Here is a 24,944-nt window from a genome sequence, read left to right on the forward strand (position 1 = left end):
TAACCTTCAAGAAACCTAGGATAAATAATAAACAAAGATAAAATAAGAAGAAAAGGAATTTTTTTCTAACAACATGAAGACATTAAATTGATAAACATATATAATATAACAAAATAAATTTAATTATCAATCAAAACAAACATTATATTAAATCTAACTAATACAATACCATTCATAACAACCATCCAAACAAGTTGTAAGTTTTTTTTTTTTAAAAAAAGAAAAATATTTTATCAAGTTCTCTAATTATATTTTTTTAGTACTAATAAATAATAATTATCTTTTGAAGAAATAATTAAAATATAGTAATAGATTTTGCCCAATCCTTCAAATTCGAAGCTTCAATCCAGTAGCGCAACAATGGCGGCCATAGCTCGATTCCAATTCCTCCAACCATATCCAATCTCCAAGCGTTCAGTATTTTTCTCAAAATTTCTTCAATCCTCACCGTCTTTCTCCAGCTTCAGCAGCATCAAACCTTGCCGGATTCATTTCCGTAATTTCTCCGTCACATCACCACTCTGTTCCAGCTCCGGCTCAATTCCCGAGGTCAATCTTGTCTTCCTCTGTATAAATTTACTTACTACTTTCTTCACCTGAAAAAGAACGATGTAATTCGGACTACCAGGATACAAAATGCCAATTCACCTAAAATTGGTCTGAACTCGAATATCAAGTTTGCAATACCTTCGTTTATTAAATTAGTAAATAATGGCATAATTATACTTCATAGTAAGAGAGTTTAAGTAATTCAGAGTTAAATCATTTAATTTCGGCATGTGAGAGTCAATTCACCTAATTTTTTTCAGTGTGAACTTGAATATCAAGTTTCTAATATATTCTTATATCTAGTAAAGTAGCATGATTCATACTAAGAGAGTAAGTAATTCAGAGTTAAATAATTTATTTTCGGTGTGTGAGAGTCAATTCACCTAAAAAAAAGTTTTGGTGTGAGCTCGAAAATCAAGTCTTTAACTTAGTTTATTTTTAAAAATGGCATGATTCATATTAAGAGAGTTAGTAATTCATAGTTTTCTTTTAATTTCGGTGTGTGAGAGTCAATTCACCTTAAAAAAATGGTGTGAACTCGAACGTCAAGTTTTTTGTACCTGTTTGTTTGTAAATAAAAAATGTAATTCAGAGTTAGTAAGTCATTTAATTTCGGTGTGTAAGTCAATTCACCCAATTTTTTTGGTGTGAATTCGAATATCAAGTTTTTAATACTTTCTTTTTTACAAAAAATGGCATGATTCATAGTAAGAGAGTTAGTAATTCAGAGTAAATAATTTAATTTCGGTGTGTGAGAATCGAATCACCTAAAAGTTTTTTGGTGTGAACTTGAATTTCAAGTCTTTAGTATCTTTTTGTTAGAAATAAAAAATGGCATGATTCATAGTACGAGAGTTAGTATTCTGAGTTAAATCATTTAATTTCGGCGTGTTAGAGTCAATATCTAAATTTGGTTTATGATTTACTTTTGGAAATAACAGTACATACTTGTCAGATAAGAAGTGCTGCAAAGCACATTTTTTATAGCTGAAATAATTTAATGTATCATGTAGTTGATAGGACTGTTAAAAAAAGAGAATGATCCGATACTTTAAACAGTAAGGTGGCAAACAAATTGGGACAGAGAGAGTATTTGCTAATATATAGTCATCAATAGTAGCAGTTCTGTTGACAATTTCTTAATTGGAATGCAGTGTCCTGAAAGTTCTGAATCGAGTACGTCAATTGTTGGTGACCTGTTGGACTATCTGAATGAATCATGGACTCAGTTTCATGCTACAGGTATATTTATGAAGGTGCAACTTCTTCTGGTCTTGTGATTATACCAAGGTGCTATGTTCTATAGCCTCTGATTGCAGTTTTTAATGTGTAATTATTGAGATGGTTTTTCACTTTCTAATGCGTCTTTAAGTTTGCTAGCATTTTTTCGCTTGGACCAAATAACAGAACCTGTGAATGAGAAAAGTGGATACTGCCTCATATTGTAACTAAGTAGAGAGTATCATAAATGTTTCTTACTTGGGGAAAGTGGTAAGGAGAACATTATATTAGTTTGGACTTGAGGTTTGATCGTGCTTTCCTTTTTGGGCATTTTTGTCTCCTGAGGCTCATTCTATAAAACCAAAATTCATGCAGATCACACAAGAGTAGAGCTCGAAACAAAGCACGAAGTTTGAGAATGTTGCCTTAATATGGAAATGTTTCCATGTGGTGTTGAGAGTTCGGGACAAAGATGAAGTGAGATAAGCACAATTAAGTTTTTTTTATACTAAAAACAGACTTTTTTCAAATTGTGTGACAATTATAGATCTTTATGCCAATATGTAAAAGTGGATGAGTAGGTCAACTTATGACTGATTTTAGAATAGTGATCATGGGCAATATGCACCTTTTTTCTTGGCTATCTAAAGAAGACAGCACTTTTGGATGAATTGTATATATTGTGACTTTGTCAATCACAAAACTTGATAACTATAGAGAAAGCTATTAACATAGGTCAAAGTAAGTGGTAGTTGTCTCAAATGATTTATAAAGCTAGTATTAGCAACTTTGGTTATGCAAATTCTGACACCAGTTCAATCTCAACCACCTCCAAGATGGGATGCTTCGTGGTGAGGCAATGCACAATCATGTTAAATCAAAGCACAATCACTTCTTTTGATCAAAATACATCCCATGAAAAAATTGGAAGTTCAGCCAGTTGAATCGCAATTGAACTGCGAGGAAACGATTCTCACAATCAGCTGATAGTTATGATCCCAATGTTGATGACTTTACTAGAGAGAATCACTCTATGGAAGGATATGGCTTCCAAGTAGGATCTAAGAAAAAACATGTTCTGCCAAATCAATATATGGATAACCAATTGCTGAAGGATGTTCTCCCCAAAATGAATTGTTTGGTGCTTTTCTCTTTTGGTGTAAACATGAGTTCCCTCAAGAAGCAGAGGATATTCCTATCATTTTAGACTACTTATGAGATCATAGGTGACTGGTCTTGCTTTTCTGTTTTCTATTTGTAATTATTACTGGAATATACCTTTGGTGTATTTTCTTTTTTATAATATATGTTACCTTCCTCAAAAAACATAAAAATTGCTGAAGGATAAAGAAATGATTTGAAGCGAGAGTTTAGTCTGTTGGCAAAAGAGGGGTCTTTTGTCTAAAGGTGGGTAAGGGGACTCCACACTAACAACTTGGTCTGGGTGAGTCGAGGAAAATGAAAGGTAAATGGCGTGAAGAAAGAAAAGGGTTGTCAACAAAAATGTTTAATTGAAGAGTTTAAAAGGTTTTTGTTAAATGAACTCAAGACGGTACAGTTAACAGAAAGTGTAGTTGTTTAGTTAGTTTTTATAAGGTTCCATGATTGTTTTAGACATACCTGTATGTTGCACTTTGATATAATAATCAAAGTCCTTTCATTTGTCGTTTCCCTAATCAAGCTAGTGTACTTGTTTTTTATAACCGAGAAATCCGTCCGTGACCCGTCCTTTGGACCAATCACAACCTTCTAAACTCGGTGGATAATGGGCCCGCCCCTGTACTCGAGCTAGTGTATTTATTATGAAAATATAGATGCTAACTGCTATTGCACTATGCTGATGATGTTTTTTTAAGTGTGCTATATATAAATGAGACAAATCATAGTCTTTATTGCACAATAACTGACTCAAGAGGTTGTAGATCATAAAGTTAAAGAGTACATGTGACAACCCCATGGCCCCACCCAAAAATGAAATGCCTCCATTGCCTCAAGAAACTAATCATTGGCAGCCCAAATCAAATATTTTTACATTTTCTCTAGTCTGTTGGAACAGCAATATGCTCCTTTCTTGGAAAGCTAAAGAAGACAACACTTTTGGATGCATTGTACATATTGTGACTTAGTCAATCACAAAACTTGGTAATTATAGAGAAAGTTAGTAACATAGGTCAAAGTAAGAGGTAGTTGTCTCTAGTGATTTATAAAGCTAATTTTTAGCAACTTTGGTTATGGAAATTCTGACACCAGTTCGATCTCAACCACCTCCAAGAAGGGATGCTTCGTGGTGAGGCAATGCACAATCATGTTAAATGGAAGCACAATTACTTCTTTTGATCAAAATATATCCCATGACAGAATTGGCAGTTCAGCCAATTGAATCACGATAACTGTGAGGAAAGGGTTCTCACACTCAAATGATTGTTATGATCCCAATGGTGATGACTTTACTAGAGAGAATCACTTTATGAAAGGATATGGCTTCCAAATGGGATCTAAGAAAAAACATGTGCTGCCATATCAATATATGGATAACCAATTGCTGAATGGTGTTCTCCGCAGAAATTGAAGATGAATTGTTTGGTGCTTTTCTTCTTTTGGTGTAAATATGAGTATCCTCAAGAAGCAAAGGATATTTCTCGCATTTTAGACTACTTATGAGATCACTTGCTTTACTGTGTTCTACTCTAAGTTGCTCGGACTCGAGTGCGGGTATCCGAGACGGATGCAAATCCAAGAGTCGGATTCGGCAAAATTTAAATTTTAAGATTCGGGGGTGCGAATTCGAGTATGGATACGGGTGCGGGGATTCGGTTAAAATTATTCAATATTATAAAATATAATAATAATAATAAATATCTTGTAAAATGCTATACTTGAAAGGATATCAATTATAGATATACAAATTTAAAAGTATAAATTAATTACTTGTTACTAATTAATTTTAAAAAAATTATAATTACTTTTATTTATTATAAAAAAGAAATAATCATTTATATATATATATATATATAGCCTATTAAATTAGATAGTAGTACAATTCATTAAAGTTCTGACGTGCTGCCATATATATATATATAGCCTATTAAATTAGATAGTAGTACAACTCATTAAAGTTCTGACGTGCTGCCCTTTCTTCTCCCAAGAATGTCTTTTCTTCTCCCAAGAAACCCTAGAAAAAAGCTCTCTCTTCTTTTTCAAGAAAAAAACTTTGAATTATTTGTTCTTTCCCATGGAGCCCTTCGCCTCCTCTTTGTTCTTGTACAAAAAAAAAAAATCTGTTTGCTCTCTCTCTATTCTTGTAAGTTTTGCCTCTTCATTATTCTTTTCCGTGGGGCAGCCAGACCTTTTGACAACTTCGTCGTCGTCAACTTTCGCCGGCCATGAAATTGATCTCTTCTTCCCCATTTTTTTTCTCGGCTTTGGTCAAAGTATCCGGATCGGATTGACCGAATCCGACACGCACCCCGCACCCGCACCCGCGCCCGCGCCCGCGCCCGCACCAGTGTCGCGTCGAGACGGGTTCGGCCGCAAAAATGAAGAGTCCGCGCAACATAGGTTCTACTTGTAACTATTACTGGGATATACGTTTGGTGTATTTCCTTGTTTATAATATATGTTACCTTCCTAAAAATAATAATTTCTGAAGGATAAATAAATGAATTTGAAGAGACAGTTTGTCTGTTGGCAAAAGAGGGGTCTTTTGTTTAAGGGTGGGTAAGGGGACTCCACACTTACAACTTGATCTGGGTGAGTTGAGGAAAATGTAGGGTAAAAAAAGGCATGAAGAAAGAGAAGGTTTGTCGACAAAGATGTTTAATTGAGAGTTAAAAAGTATTTTGTTAAATGATCTCAGGACAATAAGGTCATTTAACAGAAAGTTTAGTTGTTTAGTTAGTTTTTATAAGGTTCCATGACTGCGTTAGACATACTTGTATGTTGCACTTTGATGTAATATTCAAAGTCCGTTTATTTGTCTTTTCCCTAATCGAACTAGCTTATCGTGAAAAAATAGATGCAATAACTACTGTTGCACGATTATGTTGTTTCGTAATGTGTGTTTATAGAAAGGAGAAAAATCATAGTCTTTATAGCAAATATAATGTTATGGTCCCCTGATATGGATCTAGTTATGGGGCACTGCAATATGAAATCAAATGTTTTCTTCCTACGACCTATGGTCTTGGTTCGTTAAGAGAGAACCTACAATTTCTTGAGTTTGAAGTACTCAAAGATTTAATAATTTTCTGCTTATCTTCCCATTGAATTCAAATAACTTAAATACAACATTGGTGGATTTGCCACCCACCTAATAACAAGGAAATAACTTCTTACTACTACTGAAAGGAGAAAGTGGAGGAATAACCTCCTTACTACTAATAGCTACAACAAAGGAAACAACTGCTGCAACTATTATAGAGAAAACAGGAAAACATAATTAATAGTTGCTGATTTTAATCAACTTTCTGATTAGAGAGTGCTAACATCACTCCCCTCCTTCCAACTTCCAATCGCACTTGTCCTCAAGCGCCAAGTGTGGAAGTGTGGAAAGTAACTCTTCTTCATCGTCAATGAAATCAATCCAGAATAATTTCTTGCACTGATGGTCCCCAGTGAATAGTTCATCACAATTGAAACAAAGTCTCTTAAGCCATCTTTCATCCATCTCAGATCTGGTTAATTTCTTCACAAATTTGGCGTGTTGTTGAGGTCACAAATTTGTTGTCTTTGATTTACATGCATCTAATAATTGTGAATGAAGGGGTTGTTCCTTGCATTCATAAAGTTGGGAAATATTCATCGCAGTAGCCAAATCTGGAGGATTATGCAACTCTACCTCAATTGCTATATAATCAGCAAGACCACTAATGTAAAGTTCAATTTTTTGCGCTTGTGTAAGAGTATCGGCCTGTGAAATCAGTTGCTCAAACTTTTCTTGGTAATCTGCCACAGATCCAATTTGGCATAACTTAGCCAATTCTCCCAACTTTTGACTTCTAATTGATGGTCCAAAACGAAGGTTGCATTGACGTTTGAACTCATCCCAAGTACATTGAGGCATATCTTTCTCTAGTTGAAGAAACCAGAGTTGTGCAATTCCTCCCAAATGAAAAGAAGCAAGTCTAATTTTTTTCTCTTCTTGTGTATGTTGGAATCGAAAGTAATGCTCACACATGTTCAACCATCCCAAGGGGTCTTCGTGGCCATAAAATCGTGGAAAATCCAACTTTGTATGTTTAGGAATTATGGAATTCCCACCCGATTCTGATCCTGAACCTGTAACCACTGCTTTACCTTTCCAACCTCGATTCTGATTGCCATTTTCAATTTCTTCAACGTATGCCGTTAAACTTGCTAAATCCTTCATTACTGCATCCAAACGAGCATTTAAGTCTTCCTGCCTTGCTAAATTGGTTGCACGCTATGTTGCGCGGACTCTTCATTTTTGCGGCCAAACCCGTCTCGACGCGACACTGGTGCGGGCGCGGGTGCGGGTGCGGGGTGCGTGTCGGATTCGGTCAATCCGATCCGGATACTTTGACCAAAACCGAGAAAAAAATAGGGAAGAAGAGATCAATTTCATGGCCGGCGAAAGTTGACGACGACGAAGTTGTCACAAGGTCTGGCTGCCCCACGGAAAAGAATAATGAAGAGGCAAAACTTACAAGAATAGAGAGAGAGCAAACAGATTTTTTTTTTTTGTACAAGAACAAAGAGGAGGCGAAGGGCTCCATGGGAAAGAACAAATAATTCAAAGTTTTTTTCTTGAAAAAGAAGAGAGAGCTTTTTTCTAGGGTTTCTTGGGAGAAGAAAAGACATTCTTGGGAGAAGAAAGGGCAGCACGTCAGAACTTTAATGAGTTGTACTACTATCTAATTTAATAGGCTATATATATATATATGGCAGCACGTCAGAACTTTAATGAATTGTACTACTATCTAATTTAATAGGCTATATATATATATATATATAAATGATTATTTCTTTTTTATAATAAATAAAAGTAATTATAATTTTTTTAAAATTAATTAGTAACAAGTAATTAATTTATACTTTTAAATTTGTATATCTATAATTGATATCCTTTCAAGTATAGCATTTTACAAGATATTTATTATTATTATTATTATATTTTATAATATTGAATAATTTTAACCGAATCCCCGCACCCGTATCCATACTCGGATTCGCACCCCCGAATCTTAAAATTTAAATTTTGCCGAATCCGACTCTTGGATTCGCATCCGTCTCGGATACCCGCACCCGAGTCCAAGCAACTTAGGTTGCACGTTCTTCTTGGTACAAAACCAACAATTGTGCTAATTGTTGTTGGTTTAGATCTCCCATAACTCTCGCCTCTCGTTGTGCAATTCCTTCCAAATGAAAAGAAGCAAGTCCAGTTTTTTCTTCTTCTTGTGTATGTTGGTATCGAAAGTAATGCTCACACCTATTCAGCCATCCCAAGGGATCTTCGTGGCCACAAAATCGTGGAAAATCCAACTTTATATGTTTAGGAATCATGGAATTCCCACCCGTTTCTGTTCGTGAACCTGCAACCAGTGCTTTACCTTTCCAACCTTGATTTTGATTGCCATTTTCAATGGCTTCAACATTTGCCTTTAAATTTGCTAAATCCTTCATTACTGCATCCAAGCGAGCATTTAAGTCTTCCTGCCTTGCTAAACTGGTTGCATGTTCTTCTTGGTACAAAGCCAACAATTGTGCTAATTGTTGTTGGTTTAGATCTCCCATAACTCCCGTCTCTCATACCAAGTTGTTATGGTCCCCTGATATAGATCTAGTTATGGGGATCAAATGTTTGATATTTCTAATTAGAGGTTGCTATTATATAATTTCTCGAAGAGCGATAGAAATGTGGGAGAAGAACAAAACATCATGATAAATACATGCATATAATGTATACAAAGTTTTTATGCGTGACCTTTCCGCTTTTTAAGCATTGGTTGTTGTCCATGTGAGGCTTCTTTTTTCCTCTCCTTTCATGTTCCTGAGGATAAGGACAAAGGAGCAGTCTCCTAGATTTTTTTATGGTCTTCATTTTATTAGGTGACTTAACGACAAAAACACTTAATAGCATGGATTAGGTGACATGATCAAGCAACTGAGTTAATATCTAACAAGGTGTTTTTGTAGCATCAAGTCTCTAGAGTTTGTGGTCTCAGTTTATCTTATTGGAAAATGCTGCGAGGACTAGTGACTTAAAGAATTTCCTAATATTGTCCTCTAACTAAAGGCAATTTAGGGGTTTTGTTTGGTTGGATTAGGTAAATATATGTTGTTCAGACTCTTAAAAAATGTTGATGGGTATGTGTTAGATCCTCCAAAAGTAGTGCATATTCGAAGGGTCCAACATTGGTGCAACAACAATTTTGGAGAGTCCGACAACATAATCCTAACATAATTATTCCCAGCATAATTAATGCAACATTTACTTATTACTTATTAGTATAAGAAAATTTAATCTCCGCACAATTAATGCAGCGAACCTTTGGTTGTCCGTAATAAATAATACTCGCATTAAGTTGCGAGAATCCATGTATTATTTTATGCGACATAAAAAGTGGAACAAAATACATGTATTACTGAGATAGAAGTTTTTAAAGACAAAAATCCCCTCAACATGGGTCATCCCTACATAATATTTTCTGTAATGTTATTAGCCACTGCATAACAGTCCTTAGTCCTTACAATATTATTCATGGTATAACAATTCCTTCATTGTTGTTTCCGCATAAAATATCTCTACACTATAATTCCTTTAACTAGCACGGAACTAAATGACGCAACATGTTCCAATATATTTAACACATGTCTTGAACCTTTCTTCTCCAAACGTTTGGAGTAGCTGTAGTCGCTCTTCCTGATTTGATCTCAACCTATGACTGTGCCCGTTATGGCATACCCCTTTCAGATCTGTTGCATCTTTTACTTATCCACATCATTTTGGTTTCTATGTTGGTGCATTGTCTATGATCTATCTATGAGACCTTGCCTTCACAGAATTTTGTTATAAGTAATATCTTCTAGTTGATTCTTGTATAACATTTATTGGTTTACAAGGTTATCTATGAAATTTGTTGCTTTATGAACTATCGGTTGTTTAATCTTGGTTAGTACTTCCCTTTTGTTATCTGGTTATTATTTGCTTCACAATATTGCTATTCAATTTTATGTGATTCATCAAGCTGTTGAAGTGCATAACCTTTATGTCTCCACTACGCATGTTGAACATGTATAGAGAACACTTGTGCATGTATCCATATGTTTCATTATTTTTGTGACCATATAAGTTGCTCGGAACCTTCACTTTCGGTGCCACACCAGTGTCGACACAACATGGGCGTGGGATCTGTACCGGCTTTGGTCAATCAATTTTGGGTATTTTGACAAAATCAACGGAGAGATTCAGGACAGGCATCTATGATTTTTGTAATCAAAACAAAAGTTTAGGTGAAATTGAATAATATGGAGTAATTTGTATATAGAAATTTCCATGTCAATCCTTTTCCTTTTATCTCCTTCTGGAATCTCCTCTTGATCAATATTTTTTCCTCGAAATACCTTGTAAGTTTTCCATGTCTCATAATTTAGACCTATAACTCTATTTTTAGATATTGAATTATTTTTAACTGAATCACCGCACCCGTATCCGTATCCCCAAATCTTAAAATTCAGATCATGAAGGATCCATTCTCTAGATTCACACCCGTATCGGTCACCCACACCCGAGCAACCTGGGTTACCACTGACATAGCAAGGGAACATGGTCACTCAAATGTATTAAATTTAACCATGCATCCTTGATGCACCTCTGCCTTTTCTAAGGACCTGGGTTCGCAATTCACCTCACAGTTTTTTTAAGTTTGTGAAATTTCAAAATATTTCGAATTTTTTATTTGGACTTATTTTGATTAGATACTTGTTATAATAGGATAGACAGCAGAGCTAAGATGATTATGGAAAAAGGAGTAAGAAATGTAGTAGACAACCCTGGTTTGTTGATGACGATTGTTGACTTGAGTGGTGTATCTACTGTACAAGTTAAGAAATGTAGTATCTTATTTTCTCACCGTTATGGAAAAAAGGTTCAGTTGTGCTTTTATAGCTTTATGATAATATCATATATAGAGCATGTGGTTTGTTGCATAAGTTGATTGGCCACTTAAGATAAACGTAGTATTCACCTTTTATTTTGCATGATTTCTTTCTAATGAATGGGTGAGCTTTCCTCATTTCATGAGATGTTTCTCAAATATTAGTTTGTGCTGACTGGGGTGATTACTCTTTAGGCAAGAGTATATGTTTATCTGAGTTGCATGAAATTTGGTTTTACGTGCGTGACTCTTAGGCAGTCTAAATGTTTGAACTTTGTCTTGGTGTGAGAGCATTTCTGTGTTCAGGCGTGTATGGAGAGTGTACAGATCTCTTAAATAGAGTTCTTGAATTGTCGCTTATTGCAGTCAATTCAAACTTCTGTTTTCACCTGCTCACTATTTGAACATGTGTTCTTTCTTCTTTGTAATAGCTGAAGCAAAAAGACAATTAATTGCTGCTGGATTTCATCTGCTGAAAGAAAATGAGAAATGGGATCTGCAGCCTGGTGGGCGTTATTTCTTTACACGGAACATGTCCTCTTTGGTTGCATTTGCCATTGGAAAGAAGTGAGCAAACACTACATACCTCCTAAAGGTTACATTACAGTTGCTAATTAGTCATGCAATGCTCCTTACATATATGAGCCGGTAGAAACCAAATTGAAAAATTGGAATGTTCTGCAAGTAGAAACCAGCTATAGATCAAGGGGCATTCTCTCTATACATTATCAGTCTCATCCATTTTAACGTCTGCACTAGGAACTAATATTGAAGTCTTTCAGCCATTTCATTCCCTCCTCCTTTAGGAGTTACATTCTTATGTTGTTTAATCAGATACATGAATTAGCTTTGCAGGTATTCTATTGGTAATGGATTTCACGTGATTGCTGCTCACACAGATAGCCCATGTTTAAAACTAAAGCCAAAGTCTGCATCAACCAAATCTGGCTATCTTATGGTCAATGTGCAAACATATGGTGGTGGGTTATGGCACACTTGGTTTGATCGGGATTTGAGTGTAGCTGGGAGGGTTATTCTAAGAGCTGATGATGGTTCCTTTCTGCATAGGCTTGTGAAAATAACGAGGCCTCTTTTGCGAGTGCCTACATTGGCTATTCATCTTAATAGGTCTGTTGCCTTCCGCTGAAGTTTCTTCTTTTTCTCATTGTTTTTCCTGCTCTTTGTTTGTGGCGAGAGGGCTGTTACATTCTTGAATAGGTAAACAGAACCTTTATTTCTTGATATCATCTACCATCTAAGGTATTGCTTTGAGACCATACATCAACCGCAGAGAACAAACACAATAAGAAACTGGAGCGGGTAACTCCTGCATGCTGAAGTTGAGAGTGAGCTTCATCCTTCTTTACCTATGACGCCTAGTAGAGGAATTTTAAACTGGAGAAATAATAAGTGCAGTATGTTCAAATTGGTCCAGTAATGTGTCAATATGTGTTAGAATACGGATGGGAATATTCATGCAAATTTGAATAGCTTTCTCCCAGAAGTGACCTACATTTGTACTTGATCTAAATTTCACATTAAATAAGGCTAATTGGTCCAAGACATATATCAAGTCTTCTAAGTACTTATATCTGAAATCTTGTGGATAATACTGAATAGTCTAAATGAAAAGTAAGACCTACTTAAGTTGTGGGATCCACAACATGTGATCTCTGCTTCTCTTTTATTGATAAAACTTCTCACAAATACTTTCAAGGTCAGTCTTTCAATATCTACTGCAAGCTTCAGAATTTAGGAGTGCTAATAGTTGCATGTGAGACTGAAGTACGTCTCCATGCCCTTAAGAGCTCAAGTATTTCTCTCAACACTCAGACATATTTTCCTCCTTCCCATGAGACATGTTCTAACTAACATGTCATCCGACAAAAGTTAATATGTTTTTAGCCTGTTATTATTGTTGTTGGTTTTACGGATACGGCTGTTAGGTTTATTATGCAATTATTTTGTGCAAAGCAGCTGGTAAAGATCCGTTCTCTCAAAAGCACACCAGCTACTATAACTGGTACAAATTTTAATTCATGCTTAATATACGTCCAAGTGTTCTTATCACCCGTAGCATAATGAGAACTGTTAGAATAGTAATAGGTATATACAATCCTACTTAGAATAGTAATAGTAATAGTAATAGTATATCGTGTCCTACTTAGAAAAGGATTGTATTGCAGTGTCCTAGTTGGAAAAGGTGTCTATTGTAGTGTCTATAAATAGGGTCTCTCTGTAATAATGTAGACAACAACAATTCAATAATATTCTTTTCCTATATTTCTCACATGGTATCTGAGCCTCTACGATCTTGGTAAACAATCAAAGAGCTTCCATTGCCGGCGGACGGCTATTATCCATATATGCCACCTGTCCGGCCAATGATTATGTTAGCAAAAGTTGGGTCACCGTGTATCTTTCTGGTGACTATTTTCTTATATCTAATTTGTGTAGCACCATGCCATCATTCCGGTGACTACTTTCTTATATCTAATTTGTGTAGTGCCGTGCCATCATTCCGGTGACTACTTTTTCATATTTAATTTGTGTAGCACCGTGTCATCATTCCGGTGGCTACGTTTTCATATTTAATTTGTGTAGTACCGTGCGATCTTTCCGGTGACAACTTTTTCATATTTGGTTTGCGTAGCACTGTGCCATCTTTTTGGTGCCTATTTTTCATATTTAATTTGTGTAGCACCTTGCCATCCTTCCGATGACTACCTTTTTTTGCATATCTTATTTACGTAGCATCGTGCATCTTTCTAGACTATTCATATTTAATTTGTGTAGTACCGTGGATTTTTCCGAACTACTTTCTCATAGCTGAGTTGCATAGCACTGTGTGTCTTTTCGGTGACTCCTCAGATTTGATTTGCGCAGTTCCATTCGTCTTTCCGGTGACTCCTCAAATCTGATTTGTGTAGGGTTGTGCCATCATTCCAATCTTACCCATATAATTTCTCTTTTTCAGTAGGGTTGTGCCATCATTCCGACCTTACTCATATTATTTCTCTTTTTCAATAGGATCGTGCAGGCAATTTGATCTTTCCTATATAAGTTCTATTTTCCAGTTGGGTTGTGCCATCATTCCGACCCTACCTATATAATTTTATTTCTTAGATTATGGCCATTTTTAACTATCAATTCTAATACTCCAGCATATGAGCATGTTTCAGCCAGTTTTTCGGTGACTTTCTTGTTTAATAATGACTCGTCTATTGATTCCAACATGATCTATACACTTATACTAGATTTTGAGCAATTCCGGCGATCGTTGGATTGTGAAGAAGTCTATATGGAGCAACCACCTAATTTTGTTGCTCAGGGGGAGTTTAGTAGGAGTATGTCGATTGTTTTAGTCACTCTATGTGTTAGTCAAGCTTGGCTTGGGAAGTTCAACACTGTAATTTATCACTCTGTGTTTTATCGGCATTATGCATCAAATCTAGTATTTCATGAGAAGACCAAACACATTAATATTGGATGTCAATTTTGTGAAGTCGAGTGATCAACTTGCAGATATCTCATCAAGCTCCTTATCGATCCTCATATTAATTACAGTTGTAACAAGCTAGGTACATATGATTTGTGCACCAGCTTGAGGGGGAGTGTTAGAATAGTAATAGGTATATACAATCCTACTTAGAATAGGAATAGGAATAGGAATAGTAATAGTAATAGTAATAGTATATAGTGTCCTACTTAGAAAAGGATTGTATTGCAGTGTCCTAGTTGGAAAAGGTGTCTATTGTAGTGTCTATAAATAGGGTCTTTCTGTAATAATGTAGACAACAATAATTCAATAATATTCTTTTCCTATATTTCTCACAAGAACAATATCTTGGAATTTCTTCTCCAAATAGAAGTCAACTGTTTTTTCCCTTTTTTAGATTTTTTCAAAAGATTGTAAGTGCCCGTTTGGATTAACTTATTTTTTGGTGTTTTTGACTTTTAAGTAGTTTTTTAGTTTTGGAGGTGTTTGGAAAGGTTATAAAGTGCTTTTTAAGCACCCACTTTTTGGCCAAAAAAGCTTTAAAATAAGTCAAAAGTAGGGTACCATCTACCTATGACTTTCAACTTTTGACTTATAAGTTACTTTATGTAAGTCCATCCAAACAGGCCCAAGTCTGGAATTGGCTGAAATTCTCCAAAAATGTTCTAGTTTTGATCCACTTAGTGCAATACTTAAGCTAGCTTCTGAATTTTTTCTTTCTAACACTAGTAAACACATAATAGAAAGAAAAATATTTTTTACTTTTCACTCCATTTCTGCCTTCTTGTTTCACTCAACTAGTCACTTTCTATATTTAGGAACTAATTAATTTGAAGGGGAGCCTTGGTGTAACTGGTAAAGTTGCTGCCATGTGACCAAGAGGTCACAAGTTCAAGTTGTGTAAACAGTCTCTTGTATAAATGCAGGGTAATGTTGTGTACAATAGACCCTTGTGGTCCAGCCCTTCCCCAGACTCCGCGCAGAGAGGGAGCTTAGTGCACTGGGCTTCCCTTTTAAGAAAAAGTTAATTTCAACATCCACGTGACATATTTAACACCACAAGATTCAAAGGATATTTTGGTACATTATACACATCTTTAGTTTTAGACCACAAGATTTTAGATCTTTACTTTTTTAGACTCCGTGTTGTGCCAAACTAAAACACATAAATTGAAACAAAGGGAGTAGTTAAAAATGAATCTTGTTCTATTAGTATTACCTGTATTGTCAGCACTCGAAAACCATTTTTGGCCCCAAGTGAACCTTGGCCTGACTAGACTCTCAACGAAAGACTTTAAGCATTATTACAAGGATCAAATACATTTATAAAACAATTGTCTCAAATTAAACTCAGAACGTTTAAGGATAAAACATTCAAACTTGCCATAGATGGTAACTTAAGTCTTAAAGCAAAACATCTTAAATACAAGACTAAAGAACTATGACTACTCATCTATGAAGCCTTTAAAAACAATGAGGGATGTCGGGAAAAGACCCCCGATCATCCTAACAACTGAAATGCTAAAAAAAAAAGATAATGAGGGATCCTTCGGAAAGCAAGGAGGCTCACTCTGAGTGCTCAACTGAATCAACGATGCGCTGGATGTTGTTCATGGTTACCTGTATCTGTATCATAAAACAATGCAGGCCAAATGACATCAGTACATTGAATGTACGAGTATGCGAGGGAAATACTAAACAAGACATAAGCTTGAAAGGAATCTGAAAAGAACACTTACCTTGACTTTACTCAACTCATGAATAACTCAACTCAAATGCAAAGTAAAAACAACAATATTGGTGCAGTTTATACAAAGCATTTAAAACAATAGGTGATAACTCAATGTATTAAAGAGATACAATAACAACTCAGTTTACTCATATAATAAAGTTATATAATACTGTGGGAGTTTCTCTAACCGACAACCACCACTATGAGCCTAAGTGATGATACAATGTCTCGCCCACGCTACCAGAACTGTCCTATACTTTGCCGTCATATAGAACGCCTCAACTCAGTGGATCTACTAATCTATGCTAAAAAGCACTAAGGAATCTTCTAAAAAGTATGATCCTTTCTACCCATGATGGCTACATGGTTTATGGAGACTTGAGTTATTATGAATTCGCGTTCCCATATCGGTGCTCAATACTATTCCCAAAATATACTCAGCTCATATGTTTTAAAAACAAAATTCTTTCTGTGATTTGAGATAATTACTCACAAACTAGCTCAAAGGCTCTCTTGGAAATCGGTGTTTCCTTTCTTGCTCAAATGTGAAAACATTTTAACTTTTGGGAATACTTAGTTCCCGTATAATCTTTGAAGAAATGAACTCTACTCTTACTCTTTACTCAACTCAAAGCTTAAGTCTTAAAACAAAGTTACAACGTTTGTAAAAGAATTTTGGAGAACTGTATGAACTTTTCTTGACTTGACTCTTAACTTTCTTTGAATTGAATTATGGATTCAAGGTTCATGATCTCATGTTTATGGATGATTTCATGATGTTTAGACGTACCTTAGAGTGTAGAAATCAACTAGAAAACATAGGTACGTTGCTAAGGAACTAGTACGGAAGAAGTGGGAAAAGGTGGGAGAATTGGCGTCCCTGGCGCTCTGAGAGGCGTGGGGCGCCAGCTCTGAAATTTCAGAGGCTGACTTGGGGCGCTCTGGCTGGCGCGGTGCCCCAGAGGTCAAAATTCAGAGTCTGCTTTAGACCACACTGAGAGGCGCGGCGCCCTAGCCGCTTCCCCAGATTTTTGACGAAATTTCTTCTTCGTTTTTCAACTCTAAACCCTCTAATTTCACTTGGTTCTTTCCCCAAACACTTAGAATTGACTATATGCTCAAAATACATAAGATTCTACTCGAAATCACACCTAATTGCATGAATCAAACTCAAGAAACTACACCAACAAGAACCCACAAGATTTCAAACGAATTATCATCAAGAACTCATAATATTTGCTTTCAAAACTACACAACTTCGCTGAATTGATCTGTTAAAGAATGACAAAAGTCTCACATTGGTGGTTAATGAGATAAGTGGACTCTTTATAAGTCTTGGACAATCCTCATCCCTTTAAGCTAGCTTTTGGGGTGTGAGTTAGGCCTAAGACCTAATTTAACATGGTATCAGAGCATGACCCATCTCACCCAATGTTGGGGCCCCCCAAAAATCAAAATTGCCCGCACACCAGATGCTAAGCACTGGGTGTGAGGTGGGGTGTTAAAGAATGACAAAAGTCCCACATTGGTGGTTAATGAGATGGGTGGACTCCTTATAAGGTTTGGGCAATTCTCCTCCCTTTGAGCTAGCTTTTGGGGTGTGAGTTAGGCCTAAGACCTAATTTAATAGAATCATGATTGGCGTGTGGGTGAACTAACCCAACGCTATGTGATCTCACATACCTCATAGGGATTAACCTTTGGCGAAATCCACACGCAATTCTCCAAGAAATCGACGAATCCTTGCTTCTTCTCCTCTTTTCTCCTCTTCTTTTCTCTTCTCTCAAAACCCCAACTCTTTTTCAATAGCGTAAACTGAACCAAATCAGTTTAGACCCCAACTTAATTACCAAAAACGAAATTGAAATAATAGTTTATGGAAAAGACCATAATGCCCTTCTAAAATCCGGATTGGACTTTCTTTATCCAAACAGTCCAACTTCGAATGGGGATATCTCACTCATACGAACTCGGAATTGAGCAAACTCGGTGGCGTTGGAAAGATAATTCAAATATCTTTCCTACGGTATCTGGAAACACACCTAACTCATCCTGAGCTAGGAGTTATGGTCGTTTGAAGTTGACCAAAACTCAAACTTAACATAACTTAACCAATTTTTCAGATTTTTCATTCTTTCCGAAAATGACTCTTTCTAATTCTAGCTCTTTCTAGTTCTTTCAATTAGCGAGATGTTACATTTATGATGTGTATAAATTGCCTTAATTGAAATATTGTTAAAAATTGCTTCCTTCTTAGGTTATCCTATCTTCTTTAGATTGTGACAAACATCAAAAACGAAATATAAAGGGTAACCTTGATGGAGGATCTCTTTTGATTTATCATTTGTTAAACTGGTCAATCATCAGTGACAGTTGTCAATAATCTTTAATTTGTGTCACCAAATCAAGCAGATTTATGTACTTTTTGTTTACTTTGAAGGCTTTACTGATATCTCCTTTGTGCTGTCAATTTTCTGGCATCTAGAACGGTGAATCAGGATGGATTTAAGCCAAACCTTGAGACTCACCTTATTCCACTACTGGCAACAAAGACAGAGAATGCAACTGCTGATTCCACAGAGAAAAGTAATGTGTCTTCTTCCAAAGACGTTCATCATCAACTCCTTCTGAAGGTAGTTGTTCATATTATTTAAACTAAATCTGACTTGTAGTCCAAGAAAATTTCTTGATTGTGTGGTCAATCCATAGATACTTGAAGAAATCTTTTGACTGACAACAAAAAAGAGGAACTCCTTTCGTCATTTTTTCCTGGAATTACCTGATCATGTTATTAATCTTCATATGTAGACTGACCTATGGGTTCCTCATTATTTCATTCCCTGGTCAAAGACAGTGAATGCTTTAACCCTCTATTTCTATGTTGCTTCCAATCAAGATTTGTTTTGACAATCTGTAGTATATTGATCAGCATTCAGCATATAAGAGATACTTTCAGAATGTTAAAATAATGTGCCGAATAAGTGGTCAAGATGGGTAGCTAAATGGCAGAGGTTCAAGGCACAAAAAGCGGGTTCTTTACCTTCTTCTATGGAAAAATTCTGTCGATGAGCTTATTTATAGGCTCAAGCTTGGTGGATCAGAACATCCTCCATTTCAAGGATAACCGACTGGAAACACAGAGCTTTAGCTGCTAGTAGTCTCCAAAAACAAATGCATTAAATATCTAGTGACCATACTTTAGCTGATGGAGAAGCTGGAAGCTCTCTTGATTCTCGATTTTCAGTAGATCACGTTGCTGTTTTTGTCACATGCATGTTTATTAGAATGCCTTGTCTATATTAGTTTACTTGCTTTTGTTGGTAGCAGCACTGATTTGTTGTTACACACTTCTCATTTGGCATTATCATGAGTCTGCTTCTGTTCTGTTCTTCTATCTGATTTCCAACATATTTAATTTGTTACATGATTTACACAAGGGAATGACGGGCGAAGGCTATTCTGGATACTGGATATGAACATTGATGTATTGCTCTGTGATCGCAGATCTTGTCAGATGAACTCAGCTGTAAAATTGAAGACATAGTTAGTGTTGAGTTAAATATTTGTGATACTCAACCTAGCTGCCTTGGAGGTGCTAATAATGAGTTCATATTTTCTGGAAGACTGGATAATCTTGCATCGAGCTTTTGTGGTTTGAGAGCTCTTGTTGATTCATGTGCTTTGCCCGAAGATTTATCAAATGAGAATTCAATTCGGATGATCGCTCTTTTTGATAATGAAGAGGTAGGAAGTATGCGCAGTCTGAAAGTTCTAGCAGTGATTTCCTTAATTTTTTTCTTCTGCAATCTACAGATGCTCTCTTAAATGAAAGGTACATTTTGAGGAACATCAGTTCAGTTGTTCAATTTCTAAGTTTAAGAATATTCCAAGCTCTTATCCCAGACCAAATTTTTGTCTTGAAAATACTTGTCTGATGTAGATAGATCTGTCATGTTTGTCAAATGTTGCATGTGAGCACAAAAGCAATAAAGATCAGTTAGCAGTATTCTAAATCCTCTTTATAGGCATTTTTCTACTATTCTGTATCCTCTTTCTTAGCTTCTTTTTACATTTTCCACCTAAAAACAAGAAAATGAACAATAAGTTTCACATTCTCTTACTTGGCAGACATTTCTTTACGCAATCTGTAGAGTTTGGCTTGAACTTGAACTTTGAATCAGCTATCTGAATTGATATTCCTTGTTTCAGTTTCCCATTTACTTAAGCATGAGGTCTAACTCCATCAAGACTTTAGGTTGGTTCAGATTCATGCCAAGGAGCTGGTGCGCCAACTATGTTTGAGGCAATGAGACGGATAACTGACTGTCTAAGTCATCAGTCTGCAGGAGAAACTGATTTTGCCCGCGCAATTCGCCACTCTTTTCTTGGTACTTTTTCTTGATATGTCTGTGGCCTTTCAATATCTCTGACTATGAATGGACTACTCCATACTCTTTAAGTCCTTCCTATGTGAACAGTTATTCCTCATTTCCTGCAGCTGTAATTCAATTGACCAGCTCAAAATAAGACAGTATAGTGGGAAAGGTTATTGCTTTGCATGATTCTTTCAGAAGGCAGTAATAAATTCAGCATTGGGCCCTGTAAACTTACACCTCTTCAGTTTCATTTGCTGAACATATAAATCTGATTACATGCAAATGTGTATTAGTAATTGTCTTTTCAAATGAAAACTAATAAGTTCGTTATTTGAGTTTATGTTAACTTGTATACACTATTGCACTTTGGACTCACTAAGTGTCTGTGTTGAGGTTTCCCTTGACGAGTGCAATAGTTTATTGATAAATCTAACAGCCTTTGCTTAAGGATGGAGTCTGTCCCATTCCATGTAACCAGAAGGTCTAAAGAGTTCCCCAAAAACTTGTTCCTTCATAGAAAGACTAGTGTGATTGTAGGTGTGATGCAAACCAGCCAAGTAGTACATCATTTTCCTTGTCCATAGATTCTACCAGAATTTGTGGGGTCTAACATGGAAATAACTTTTGATGTCATTACATACAGAAAGGAGGAAAAATCAGTTTCCAGCTTTCTTGTCAAATTACATCATTTTCCCTTTACATATCATGTGAAACTTATTGTCTAGTATCTCATTCAAACAACAGTGTCTGCTGATATGGCTCATGGAGTTCACCCTAATTTTATTGATAAGCATGAGGAGCACCACCGTCCTGAATTACAGAAGGGACTTGTAATCAAGCATAATGCAAATCAACGCTATGCTACGAGTGGAATTACATCTTTTCTTTTTAAAGAAGTTGCAAGACTCCACAGCCTTCCGACACAGGTAATTTTCAACTTCCAAGTGCTTTAGCATAGCCATCAAAGAAATAGGAGGAGGGAACGAAAGCCATGACTTGACCTATTAATTGAATCCCTTCTATCCCTTATTCAAGAGTCAACTTGTAACTTCTATTAGGGATTCAAATCCTACGCATTAATGCTACAAATGTATTAACTGGTGTATCACTATCTCAACTATAAGTTGCACTAACTATTCCAGAGTGCATTAGTCAAACTGTTCATGGTAGCTGCTTAGGTTTTCTCTTGTGTCTTTTGAGATAAGAGCCTTCTTTTCCAGGCGCAAGGTATTATACACTTTTATAATCTTGATATATTGCTCTTAATTTACCATTAATGAGATTTATGTACTTTTCTTGCTCTTTCTTCTTAATCTTCAAGTGCATATCATCTTTTCTTTCGTTTTCTGTATTTGTTTTATTTTCTAGGTCTTACCTCATCACAAATGAAGGTTCTATGTAACAAGACTCCTTGTTTATCTAGGCATTTACATGTAAATTAAGTGAGTTTTAGCCATTTATGTGTCTCCCTGTTTGGTCCCTCACCTCCTCAGTGTAAGCATAGCTCCTAATATCTCTCCCTCTATTGCATAAAGAAAGTAGGACTCCCATGACAACGTATGTTATTGCCTGTCCTATAATTATGTGATTTCTTTTCAATATGAACATAAGTTTATACACAAGGAAGAAGAGCACATAAGAGGCTAGAAGTCCAGAGACCAAATAAAGAGTTGCATCAAATAAAATAGAGAGCTCTTCCGTTTTGTTGAATTCAGTCAAGAGAGGATATCATGAAAAAATACTGTGTAGTTTAGTCCTTTGTTAAGTACTTTTCTCTACATCTTTTGCAGGAAGATAGCTAGGCACAATCTTAGCTATAATACTCTTCTGATGTATTCTGTTCAGTTTGTAAGAGGTTTCCAAGAAGTAGAACTGTATGCTCAGTATATATCAATAAGAAAATATGTTGGAGTTTATATCAATGATATGAGAGGAAACTCCACATGTGCTGCAGCCTCTCATTAACAAATCTTGTGTATGACGTCTATTAAAATTTTAAGATCCAAGTATGTAAGCTTGTATAAAGCAACCACTCTTTTAAATCCTTACAGGACTTTGTGGTGCGAAATGATATGGGATGTGGATCAACTATAGGTCCAATACTTGCTGCAGGAGTTGGAATACGTACTGTTGATTGTGGTATTGCTCAGCTATCCATGCACAGGTACCTTGTTATTTAGTTTCTCCATTCAATGTAGCGCTTCATGGGATTTCCAAGAATTTTCTTCCATTTATCTGAAAGTTGGTTATACACCAGTGACTGGTTTCCATTAGGCAAAACATAAACAAACTTCTGAAATCCAAAAAAATATTCCTCTACCCTTAGTTCCTGAATTCCTGTCACAAAAGGAAGAAACCAACGGACTTCCAAAAGCAAAAAAAGTATTTCCTTACCTGAAATGTAATACGAGGCAGCGGTCTATAACTAGTTTACTTTGAGTTTTGTCATGCATCATCCGACATAGAATTTTACTTGAGCCCATATTTGGCAATGATCTATATTATCAAGCTGCAGTGCTTGTCCTTCAGGCAAGTAGGGATCAGATGTTATACACTTGACTTTTTTCGAATTGAAGTAATCCTGAAAGAAAAATGTTCAACATCCAGGTACCTTCTATCAAAATGTACATTTTGTGTACTCTTTCAGACAAAAAAATCTCTATGGTGTAAAATAAATGACAGACAACTAAATAATTAACTTATGAAGTTTCAAGATGTAATTTGTAATTGGAACATGGTAGTTTGATTTCATGAAATGGTTACATGTTGCTTGAGGGACACTAACATATTTTACTCTGTTAATATATATCTTCTTCTTTCTCTAATTGGTCACCTGTTTCGTTAAGTTGGTCATCAATTTCCATAAATTCACTTTGCTTTTCTGGAATTGCAGCGTGAGAGAGATATGTGGAAAGGAAGATGTGGATATTGCATACAAGCACTTCAAGGCATTTTACCAGTCATTCTCAAGCATAGACAGGAAGTTGAATGTGGATTGATAATTGATGAAGTGAAAAACTTAGCCTTTTAGTTCACAACCCCTTAATAGCATAATTCTTTTCCTTGTTTTTGTTCTTGGGAGTACAATTGGTAGTAGACCTTTTATCTAAGCACTTCGATTTGATTACTAAACTAGTACATTATTTTGGAGTAAATGCAACAATAAATAGTTTCAAATGGCACATTGCCTGGTAATTGCTATGACATTGGTAAAACCCAATTTGAAATTTCTCATAATTTTGAACTGCATAAAGCACCTCTCATTCCAGTGCCTGACGTTTGTTGGCTTCCATTTGATCACTGACAGAATTCGAACCCAATTCAACTTCAAATCCAGGTTTCCGCTTGGCATTTTTAGCTGCTAACTTCCGTTTCAGCTCTGATAACAAAGCTTGATTCTCCTGGTTGAGACGTTGAGCTTTCTTCCGCAGCCTCTCATTCTCGCGAATAATCTGACAGTTGCGCAGGTACAGCTCTGAATTCTCTCTTTCCATTGCTGTATTGCTTGCTTTACCCTGAAAGATATCTTGACAAAAGTGACAAAACCAGATTAGGATACATCATACAGAAACATAATATAGAAAATTATCTGCAGTGCATATATTGTGCATGAAGACATGTTGTTATGAAAATTATCTGGTAGACTGAAGTTTGAATTGAGCAAAGTAGAAACAGAAAAAGAATTACCTTGTGTTTGTTGGAACTTAGAGGGGATCAGTACCTTCAGTTTGGCTCTTATTTGAAAAGGAAAAATACACATATTTATATAGTCATATGCATGTAAACTTGGTGCAGACTAATTGATAAACATGCCAGGAGTCACACGAGAATAGCACAGTTCACTAGGAAAAAGAAGTAGTATTGATTACCTGATCAGCATAGCCCCCACACTTTTCTTTATACTCATAACAAAACACAGGTCAAAGTGCACTTTAACCATCAAGTGTGGGAAAGAGAAAAGCCTCTCTCTTTTTTTCCTCTTACGAAGTAGACGCTAGATTTTGCTTTAAAAGTGAGAAAGAGTTATGGTGTGTTTGGTATGACGGAGAATATTTTTATGAAAAATTAATAGGTTGGGAATTAAATTTCTATACATACTTAATAAATTTCTTGATACAAACATCTAATCTAATAACAGTTATGGGGTTCGTTTGAGCCGATAACTAATAATCTCCTTCCCGCTCCGGTTGGTGACCATAAAATATTGTCCAAAAGCATTCATATGCTATTATTTAGGCAAACGCCATTGGTGCGGAGGTAGGGTTGAAGTGGGAGTCATAGGTGGAGTTAGAAGTCCGAATATGAATTCAATCGAATTAAATATTTTTTGCTTAAACAACATTTGTTTTAAGAAATTTATTAAGTATGTATGGAAATTAAATTTAAAGTCAGTTATGAACAATTGGTGTTGTCGTTCTATAATTTAGAACCCACGAAGTTGCAATTTTGGC

The 24,944-nt window shown here is 35.9% G+C and overlaps 2 protein-coding genes across 2 annotated transcripts; one reads left to right on the forward strand and one right to left on the reverse strand.

Annotated features, from left to right (window-relative positions):
* The first annotated feature begins 315 nt into the window (after positions 1 to 315).
* LOC125844714 (probable aspartyl aminopeptidase) lies at positions 316 to 23,730 on the forward strand. The gene is made up of 10 exons (XM_049524042.1): positions 316 to 549; positions 1,704 to 1,791; positions 11,318 to 11,453; positions 11,742 to 12,014; positions 18,603 to 18,750; positions 19,622 to 19,861; positions 20,373 to 20,505; positions 21,238 to 21,419; positions 22,545 to 22,657; positions 23,387 to 23,730. The coding sequence occupies exons 1-10, from the start codon at positions 361 to 363 to the stop codon at positions 23,490 to 23,492; spliced, it is 1,608 nt and encodes a 535-aa protein (XP_049379999.1). The 5' UTR covers positions 316 to 360; the 3' UTR covers positions 23,493 to 23,730.
* LOC125844715 (protein LITTLE ZIPPER 4-like) lies at positions 23,560 to 24,004 on the reverse strand. The gene has a single exon (XM_049524043.1). It carries the CDS (start codon positions 23,985 to 23,987, stop codon positions 23,754 to 23,756), a length of 234 nt encoding a protein of 77 aa, XP_049380000.1. The 5' UTR covers positions 23,988 to 24,004; the 3' UTR covers positions 23,560 to 23,753.
* Between the last annotated feature and the right edge of the window lie 940 nt (positions 24,005 to 24,944).

This window comes from Solanum stenotomum, chromosome 11 (assembly GCF_019186545.1).
Source record: "Solanum stenotomum isolate F172 chromosome 11, ASM1918654v1, whole genome shotgun sequence".
NCBI classification, from domain to species: Eukaryota; Viridiplantae; Streptophyta; class Magnoliopsida; order Solanales; family Solanaceae; genus Solanum; species Solanum stenotomum.

Excerpts from the sequence above, each read along its gene's own strand:
- LOC125844714 (XM_049524042.1), top strand. The coding sequence starts at position 361 with ATGGCGGCCATAGCTCGATTCCAATTCCTCCAACCATATCCAATCTCC. Across the intron at positions 12,015-18,602 it reads TTGGCTATTCATCTTAATAG|AACGGTGAATCAGGATGGAT; the intron begins GTCTGTTGCCTT and ends TCTGGCATCTAG. Across the intron at positions 20,506-21,237 it reads AATTCGCCACTCTTTTCTTG|TGTCTGCTGATATGGCTCAT; the intron begins GTACTTTTTCTT and ends TTCAAACAACAG.
- LOC125844715 (XM_049524043.1), bottom strand. The coding sequence starts at position 23,987 with ATGGAAAGAGAGAATTCAGAGCTGTACCTGCGCAACTGTCAGATTATT.